Source organism: Aptenodytes patagonicus, chromosome 4 (assembly GCF_965638725.1).
Source record: "Aptenodytes patagonicus chromosome 4, bAptPat1.pri.cur, whole genome shotgun sequence".
NCBI classification, from domain to species: Eukaryota; Metazoa; Chordata; class Aves; order Sphenisciformes; family Spheniscidae; genus Aptenodytes; species Aptenodytes patagonicus.
The window spans coordinates 10,409,966-10,419,801 of record NC_134952.1 but is presented as its reverse complement, the minus strand read 5'-3'; the positions used below and the strand labels follow the sequence as shown (position 1 = coordinate 10,419,801).

At 37.5% G+C, this 9,836-nt stretch overlaps 1 protein-coding gene across 2 annotated transcripts in view; it reads right to left on the bottom strand.

Moving 5' to 3' along the window:
• Nucleotides 1-392: 392 nt before the first annotated feature.
• Nucleotides 393-9,836, bottom strand: part of HTT (huntingtin) — an 87,862-nt gene continuing 78,418 nt past the window's right edge. For both annotated transcript variants that reach the window (XM_076335848.1, XM_076335850.1), the window contains 6 exons: nt 9,466-9,580; nt 9,027-9,240; nt 8,782-8,887; nt 7,261-7,423; nt 6,405-6,565; nt 393-5,444 (listed from right to left, as the gene is read on the bottom strand). In XM_076335848.1, coding sequence (XP_076191963.1) covers nt 5,231-5,444; nt 6,405-6,565; nt 7,261-7,423; nt 8,782-8,887; nt 9,027-9,240; nt 9,466-9,580 — 973 coding nt within the window. In that variant the 3' untranslated portion in view covers nt 393-5,230. The remainder of the gene's footprint in view (nt 5,445-6,404; nt 6,566-7,260; nt 7,424-8,781; nt 8,888-9,026; nt 9,241-9,465; nt 9,581-9,836) is intronic.

The window sequence follows — 9,836 nt, the reverse complement described above, 5'->3', positions numbered from 1 at the left end:
GGGAAACCAAGCTTAGGCAAGTTAAACCATTTCTTATCCTGTGTAACATTATTCTCCCCCCCCCCCCCGGACTGCTGCAAATAAATACGCCCTCATTCACAAATACAGCTGTACACTTAAATTCTGTGTTTTCTGATCTCATCTAGAACCCCAGAGAAGTTTTGGCAAGCATGACTATTAGATACAATTAAAAGCTCAATTGTGATGCTTCTTTGTTCATTGCAAAGAGCACTGTGATTGTGACGCATACCTACATTTGCAAAGAGTTCAAGTATCCTTGCATATTTTTAAAATACTCTGTATTTGATAGTTGCTAAAAAGGAAAAGATACTGGGGAAAAACTACAGTAAGAATGCATCAAGACTTTTTTTAAATAACCAGAGAAAAATCACTTACAGTAATAGTTATATTTTATTTTCTCTTTTAGTTTCAATGTGCAGTATTTTCAGCATTTTTTTTTTTTAAACTTAAACATACATCTAAAATTATATGCTTTCCTTTTCCTTTGAGTACAACTGCTTTTGGGGTTGGGGCTCCAAGCTTTTGCTCATCATTGCCCTCAAACTGTACAAGACAACACCACAGGGTGCGTTACTTATCCTTCGGCAGGTTGATCCAACTTGATGGTATGCATACACAGACTGATGGGAATGATAAGCTCACACAAAATGCACATGACAAAAAGCAGCACATGCTTCACAAATGCTCTGCAGCATTTATACCCAGTTGATTTGAATACAGCTAAAAGTTGACATACGATAGAAGCTCTCCTGGGTATGACTGTGGGATTCTCAAGATTTTCAATGGATACTTTAAGGTAGCATACACAAAGAGTTCACCTGAAATCTCAATATTAGGTAAAATTAGCATATTGGACTTTCCCAAAATTGTGCTACATTGCTTACTCTAGTTCTTACAGCAGCTTGCTTTCACTTTAAAATAATTAAACTACCTAAAAACTACCGAAGTACTTTGCTCTAACTTTCATCAGTTGTATCCTTATAACCAAAATTGTTTTAAAAGAGCAAAGCACCTACCATTGTCACTTAGTTGATTTCTACCTTTAGTAGAAAGTTTAGTAGGGATTGTACATGGAAAGAGTCTGCTTTATGCAATGAATGTACTTGAATCAGTCCCCCTTTTTCTCCCACCCCATCCCTTTCAACCACCGGGTAAGATCCTGAATGACCAAATTTAATTAAACTGCTTATTGCTATATTTATTGCTCATTATACCCTAAAATTTCTTTTATTTAGGAAGCATAAGTGCTTAGCTGTGACAGCTCCACAAAATCTTAAGACAAACCAGGTCTGCTGCTCTTGAAGAACTGTCTTTGCAGTGTTTTTGACACAACCTCCTTATCTGCTATATAAAGTTAACAGCCATTTAAAAAGGAGAATGGCAAGACAGAATGCTCTTAAGGCAAATCTACTAAATATCAACAAATTACTTTTAACCCAAAAGGTTCCACTTGTTCCCCACTTTGATCTAAATCTGTTCATTCATTACTTGCTGCTTTAGGAATGCTGCTGGTGGTTAAGAAACAAGCAATGTCTTGGTGCTGAGAAGGCATTCCTACCAAAGCAAAAGTAATACACAATCATTTACTAGATGCTTTAGGCAAGAAACAACATCTGAGTATACACTTGAGAAGATTTAAAGAAACTCACATTCAATTTCAACTAGCAAAGAGCATAAATAGTAAAGAAAATACTTTGAATCCCGCAAATAAGAACTGGTTTACAATAGGCTGTAGTTTCCAATTCCTCGCTCTTGCACTCACTGCAAGGGAGGGGACATGCCGAAATGAAACACAATCAAACTTTATTTAATGGGCCAGTGGGTAGCTGGCCCAAAAACTATTTATAAAAAGTTGGCTAGCATACAGTGCTCTTAAAAGAGGGCCACATTATAGATTTAGTAAAGTAGGTTCTTTGACAACTGAATTGTAAATGAAGTTTTAAACACTAATCTGTCTTAAGTATGCTCCCAATCATGCCATACCTCTAATCTTGTAAGGTTGTAAAGAAGCCAGTTCCACTGCAAAGCACAGCGGAAAACTGTTTGCTTTGGTTAGCCAGGACACCAAATGCAAGTCTTAAGCCCAAACACATTTCTACCCTGTTCTCAGTGAAAAACTGAACAGCCTGATTTTCAGAATTAGCTTTCTGTCTACAGCAAGTTAAAAACATTCTGTGAAATAAAATTTTGCATTAAGTCAATCTCAAGGGACAAGTGATTTATTGTTTTTGCTTTAAATCCAACATTGGTATTTCTTAGTGGCTATTGTTTTGCTGTTACTGTCCCCATTGCATACCTCTTGGCTCTTGTCACTAGAAGCAGGCAGGAGTGATTTTAAATATGATTTCACTCCAAAAGAAGTGAGGGTGGGGAAAGCATGTCTAGGAAGTAGACAGGAAAAAGTGTGCTGCAGGTGAAATGTTAGATTTGAAGCACTACTGGTGTGTGTTTCCACACTAGGAAGACCCTTAAGTTACATTCCCTTCAGGTCACTGAGAATTTCCTAAGAGGAGGTGCCCTCCTTTAGACACTTAGAACACATTTCAGGAGGTATACTACAACAAATCTCCAAGAGAGGTTAAAACAGATGGAGTTATTACTACCAGTGAATCTGTGTGAGGTTAGAACTGACTGCATCAGCTCTTAAGCTTGACTTGAAATAGGTAATGCAAATATTTCCTTGAAGGCCAGCAACAGGCATTTGAGGAAAGGGGGTCTGTCACATCTGATGTTTTTCATCCAGCCATGCTGACTGCTTAATTCAATGTATTCCTTCACTGATTGAAGAGATTCTATGGCAAGTCCCAAATTGCTTTGGAAAGTTTCATAAAGGGTCTAGCTCCCATTATCCCAAGGTAAAGTAACCAGCTATTCTGTGTTAAATCATGAGGAGCTTAAAATGATGAAGAATTTAACAGTTTGTAACACAACATATATTGTTATATGGTGAGAATATGACTAACCCGATGCTTAGAAAATATATTAAAATCTATTTTAAATTTTGGAAAATAGCTTACAAAAATATCTTCACTTAAACTATATATCGTACAAAAACTGACTGGTGTGGGGGTTTACAGTACAAAACAATCACTGGTGGTTACAAAAGGGAACAGTGATCTATACTACCCTTAGTGAAAAACACAGGGCATTATATCTCACTGCCTTGAATTTGTCTCTTATCAGAACTAAGATAATTTCCAATATAACTCAAAAACTTTCAAACAGCATCTATTTTCTTAAACCTTTTTCTGAACTCCTGTTCAGTTTCTTTTAAAAAAATCACCACAGTGCTGTGGCCCAAGAAAGAAGAGTAATCCAACTAAAGGCAGAAATAATTGCTCTAGATAGTAAGATCTGTAGAGAGCTGAATACAGCAACATCTACAGTTGTTTCTACTGCCCATACTATCAGTTTCCTCTATCGGTTTCTAAAAGGAAGTGACACCAGTGGACAATTCCTTTGTAATCAATTTATGGGCAGAAGCAACAATTTTTGGTCTAGATTGGAGTTAGTTTAAATACATGGGTTTAATAAATACAAATATACACATCTGTATACATTAAATGTTGTCACGTGTATAATTTCAACATATACATTATATACAGAAATACATACAGTACATGCTCCTCCTGACAACACTATCTCATTTTTCCAAGTGTCACCAAAAGGTGTGATAAGAAAATGAACAGAGGTTAAATATAGGACGTGACTGAGAACCAAGGTATCATTTCTCTATAATTAAAGAATCATAACAAATACAACTAAAGACAAATGCTGCGCTAGATTCCCCTATGCAAAGCCTAGGAATCAATGGGGTTCCCCGGGTGGTAAAAGCTAAATCTGGCCCTGTGCAGTGTCCTAAAATTCATGGATATTTGTACTGTGTTTGTGTCTAAAGCATTAAGTATACAACAGGTAGTAAAAGAGGTTGTGTAATCTAACACCTTAGCCAGTCCCAAAGTAGACCACAGCAGCCTTCTGATTCTTAACTGCTAGCATAATTTTTTTAAAATGAGAGTGATTTGAATCCAGATGACTCCATGGTCTCAGTTAGGAAAGGTCAAATGGTTATTGACTACTGGGGAGCTTGCACCATTTTGTGTCCTAAAATGCTGTGCAGCAAATAAGAGCAGTTTCTTAAGTATACAAAAGGCTGATCCAGAGTAACTAGTCCTCTCTTTTACTGTTATGTCTTGAAATAAAGGAATTCAAAAGAAGCTACAGTAAAGTAGATCACAAGAATGCCTCCTTAGTACAGTCTCTCAAGACAAATTAATCAACATAATCCAGTTTTAAAGCACTTTTTCTTGAAGTGAGATGCAAAACAAGATGTAATCTGTACATTAAGATGGATTTCCAAAAGGAACATGAATTCAAGCACAAGTAAAAAAAAGAGGACAATACAGATGTCAAGACATTCAGTAGCGTGGCTTCTGTTCATCTCAAATTACAGCACAGCTCATGCACCACACATCTTACAATTTTACACACTGTACATGATATAGAAATATTTAAGTTAAAATTTCTTTTACTGATATACTGTACTCAAATTTTAAATCCTGAGAAGAAAAAAAAAGTGTGGTTACGTATGTGCACTATATCTCCGATATCACCAACACATACACCACAGGGTATCAGAAAGTCCAGAGAGGAATTACATGCTGTAAGTGTAACTCATGAAAGCCATTTTCTCTTTTCCTTGTTTGGGAGAGTCATTAGGAAACAATTTCTATTCTGTACTGCACAACAGTATATACATGTACATAAAACTATGACATTTTCTAATGACCGCAGCTTGCAATAACAGTCTTTCTGTCAGTTTCTTACCAGCTGCAACACAGTGGCTTCAGCTAAACATTAGGAAGAGTAATGCCAGTTACCTTGACATTGTAGTACTTGCTCGTATTTCACAGTTAGTAAATGTGTCTCAGGTTAGTCCCAAACACCACTTGAAAAACGTTGACATATTTCTTTCCCCTCACAGGTGCCTGGTGTCAACAACAACAACAAGAACAACAACAAGAACTACACTAGACTTTTCAGGTGACTTCCAGTGCTGCAGAGCACTTGTCCACACATTGCAGAAGTAAAACTGGCAGGTCCATATTTATCACAAATGCAACCCCAGATACTTTCTTGATCTTGCATTCCCCATAATTCACATCAGATTCTGACACTAGTCATGCAGTTCCATCACATTTCAGGATGCTCAACATGCTGTAACCTTGTGGACATTCTGCAAACAAGTTAGTAGGCGATGATATGGGGTTCCTGGAGACGCTACCACCTCAAACACCGACTGAAAGGCCCTTCGATCTAATTCTTCATCTATCTGATGTCGGTAAAAGTCTATGGCCACCAAACAGAAGATGTTAACATCCACTTGCTCAGATTTTCCCATTCTGCTGATAACATGTGGAAGACTGAAATATAAGTTAAGGTCCTATGATGACGGAAGTTGCTCATCTTTTGGTATAGCACTTTAAACACTGTTCTCCAATAAAATGGTGTATTTTGGGAGTTCACCAACGATGTTAAAGTGCAGAATACTGTCACATATCAATTAAACTGCTACTACAGAAATGATATTTCTTCATTAACTTCACGCAATTTCTTATCCCCAGAAATTTTAACCTAGCAGTAGTTTTCTTTATCCACTGGAGCAAACAGTGCAATCAGCACCACAGTCACAACTGCTGACAGCTAGAGAGCATTGCTGAGATTAAGAGTCATTAGGAAGTTTCAAACATGATATATGGCCACTTTTTGGCCCAGTCATGAAATGCAGTTATTTTTCTGTTTGTTTGGGGTTGTTTGTTTGTTTTTAAATAAACCCAGCACTGATACCACTTATGTCTTTTGGCTGTTCCAACTTATTTGGCTGATGTCATTGCATTGCCAAAGCTCACTATTACTGCAGTGCACCTCCAGGGGAACACTTGCAAAATACGGCTTGTATGTAGATGATAATTTTCTTAAATTTGAGTTTGGTTTTGGGGTTTGTTTGGTTTTTTTAATATATTTTATCTTGCAGAAGAAATATAGAACAAAGCTTTTAAAGGTCCCTGCAAAGCTATCTGGTGAAGCTTTTACAAAGTCCTTCAAAGTAAGGACTTTCCCAATCATCTTGCATAGTCACAAGGAACAGATCTTAAAACAGTAGTTTTAGGTAACTTCATTCCCATGATCTGTTTAGAAGTTCTCTTTTTTCCCCTCAAACGTGAGGCACCAATAGCACAAAGGATATACACCACTACTAACTACAGTAAATCTGCCTTTTTTGTGTGTTAAACTTGTACTCTTATCCTTCAAGGCTATCAATGTGCTTTACAGATTCACTATATTTACCCAGACATGGCAAACATTCAGTCTTTTTAGGATACATTGCCGAAATCCATGGACTGGTAGAAGCACTGACAAAAAAACAGGAAAGACTCCACATTGCCATTGCCACAGGTGTTCTTTGCGTAAAATTAGAGAGAGACAGCATCACCCAGTCACGGACCATTGAGGACTGTCCAGTACTATGTAGCGTCTGGAATACCTGCAAAAAGCATTTTACACAGGAATAAAGACGTGGTAGACAGACATAGGAAAGAGTTTAGTTTCTCTTGCAAAGGTTCTCCCCAGCTACAAAGCTCAGGTTCACAAACCGGATTCCTGGAGACAACTCTGAGTGTAAAGAATTAATGAACACAATGCCTAGACAAAGAGATTTTGCAAAAGAGTCAGCCAGGATCCAGCTGGACTCATGACATCTGTGCCAAACTGAAGTAAGCACACAGAAATGCAAGACTTGTCTGGTGTCTATTTTTATACATCAAATGTGGTGTGCACATGCACTCTCAAGTGATGCATGAGTCCAGTAAGTAGGTGCTGAAGAGCAAAATACCCAGAAGCCCAACTGAGTCCACAGGAGCTTGACTGTAGAGTTCACAAGGCCAGATGACCTGGGCTGGCTCCTTGAAATCTAAAGAGTCTGAGCACCAGGACCACAACTATTAATTTTCTCTTATTTTCCAATTATCAGTGATTGAACTGTACTGCTGCGAGCTTTGTCTTCCGGGCAACATGGTGATTCTAGCCCTCCATGTTGCCCGGAAGACAGAGCTCACAGCAGTACAGCTCAATCACTGCAACTGGTTTGTTAGATCTAACAAAATTGTTATTTGCTCCTCCAATTGAGCTGTCAGTTATTTAGAAATCTTCCAAAACATTTAAGAAAAATATAAACACTACCTTATAAACTACTGTTGCCATGAATTGCGGGTAAGGCTGCTGATTGGATAAAAATTCTCCAATAACTTTATTCATTATGTCTTGTGGGGGGAAAAAGTCATCAAGGAACTGTGGAAGGATCCGAGCCACTACTCTAGCTTCAAAAGGAAATCCCTTCCTGATCCTGAAAATAATAAAAAAGAACATATTTTATGATTGAATTCCAGTAAATATCTCGTTCTTTTCCAATTTAATTGGCAATAGAAAGAACATTTTACTTTAATCTCTAGATAGACAAAAAAAGTCTTCAACACTGAGGAACCCAAGTCTTCATGTAATCTTACTCTAACATTCTACCCAAAGAGGTCTATCAAAGCTATTAGAAGTTGTTACAGGTGTTGTGTGCTACCCGCCCCCCCTTTTTTTAAATAGTCAACATTTTTTGAAGCTCTGGAATTGCATCAGAGACAAGATTTAATAATAGGAATGCTTAAAAACTAAACAAGAACAAAAAAGGACAGGGAGATCACTACTCCTAGTTGTCAGAGAAAAGACCACTTATAAGCAGAACACTCATTTCCACTCATGACATCTTTGCATTTTTTATTCAAGACCAGGATGACCAATACATCAAACAGAAAAAGCAAGCTGCACTGCACTGTGAAGAGGGGAAAAGATACTTCAACTTAAAGACAATTTTACTTAAATAACACTGATTGGAAAGTCTTCCTGATAAAGGCTGCATCTGTTGATATGTCAAGATCAAGTTACCATTGTGTGATTATTCCCCCCAAAAGTTATTTTCTTCTCGTAATATTCACATTTGTTTTGCTAACTCTTAGGAGTGATATTTTCAAAAGCACTCAAGCACTGCTCTAGTTCTGTTCTCACTGAGTGCAGAAGTGAAACCCTCATCCAGTTTTATGGAAAAACCACTGAACACTTTAAAAAATGTAAACCATTATCCCACAAACTACTATGCAAAATTTAACATGCTATGCTCACTTAAGACAGCTTGAGATTGTCAGATCAAAACAGGGGTTTTGAAATATTTTGTTAAATGAGTTCCATGTGAATACAGAAGTTTTATTGTATCCTTCCACTGCAATTACTTAACAGCCTTGGAAAGAGCAACACTTGGGTGGGGGAAGAAGAAAAAGGTTTTAAACTCTTAGGGTGGTTTGAAAGATTATTTCCCGTAAACTGGATTTATATCCTTGATTATGCAGAAGACATCCTGAAAAGCACTTAAGAGTTTGACCTGAAGGGAGCTGGAAATACATTTATAAAGTATTGTGGTTTGTACAACACACAGTATCAGTTAGGACATGTCTGTTTTCCATTTACATTCCTGTACGGAATTGCTGAAGGCAGCACAAACATCAGTGTTACTGTGCATACTAGAAGTATCAATTTTAAGCAGTGGTAAGCAGAGAAACATCATTAATTAAATATTAGAACTGTCAAATGGACAAGTGACCACACAGTGCCAGACAGAATCATTTCCCTCCCATGGCCCCATTACACATTTTATCCTCTTACCTATCAAAAAGGACAGACACTCGTTCCATAGCTACAATCACAGATTCACTGTCGGGAGCAGCAGGATTTGCATCTGTGGTACGACTGGGGCTGATTTTTTCCTTTCCTAAACCAAAATAATTTGTTACAAGTTTACTGTGAATGCTAAAATAAGACCTTTTTATCCTTGGTAACAAAAATAATTTAGCACTGTTAGTAAGTTAGTCTCTCAGCAGATCAAAGGTATAAAAAAACCCCATAAATACCTGTGTACATGCAAGTCAGCATTAATCCAAGTGCTGCCATTGCTCTGTGGGGGCTCTGCACATTCACTCTGTCAACACTCAGTTTAACCAACGATTCACTATCCAGCCTAGACAGTTGCTCTGAAAGAAGGAGTCGTTCTAATCCTCTCAGGACACAGTGATAAATAATGGATGGCGTTGATTCATCACTTCCAGACACCATGACACCACACATCTGACAAAGAAAAAAGCCAACTACCTGTTTTTAAGGTGTATTTAGGTCATCTTCTAGCACCATACCACTGCAGCTAGTATGGAACTGCATCAAGTATTAAGAAAACCTAATGAAACTAAACCCAAAAGAATACCTACACCACAATAATCAAGTTAAGCATTAAAGATAGCTATGTGGTGATCCCAGATTACATGACCACCTGTGATTGGAGGCATCACAACATACCTGTATAATTCCTGCAGAGAATTCAGGCCCTACATCAAGTGGGTAATTCTCAATCAAATAGAAAGCAGCTGCACACATTACCAAGATGTGCTGTTGGTTATGGATATTCACACAACTGTAAGTAAGCAAAAACACTAGTGGTCACTTACATCAAAGTTGTCTAGGTCACAAATAGAAACAATATAAGCAATCCTTAAAAACACTAAGTATTTTTTCACATGAAATTTATGCAATTTAAAAAAAAAAAAATCACACAAAGTATCACCGAGATGCCGTAAGAGAGCACTGGTTATCATGGAAATCCAGTGCAACACAAGAAATTTTTCAGCAATATAATTACAAGCTATCATTGCCTAACTTGTTTAGGAGAA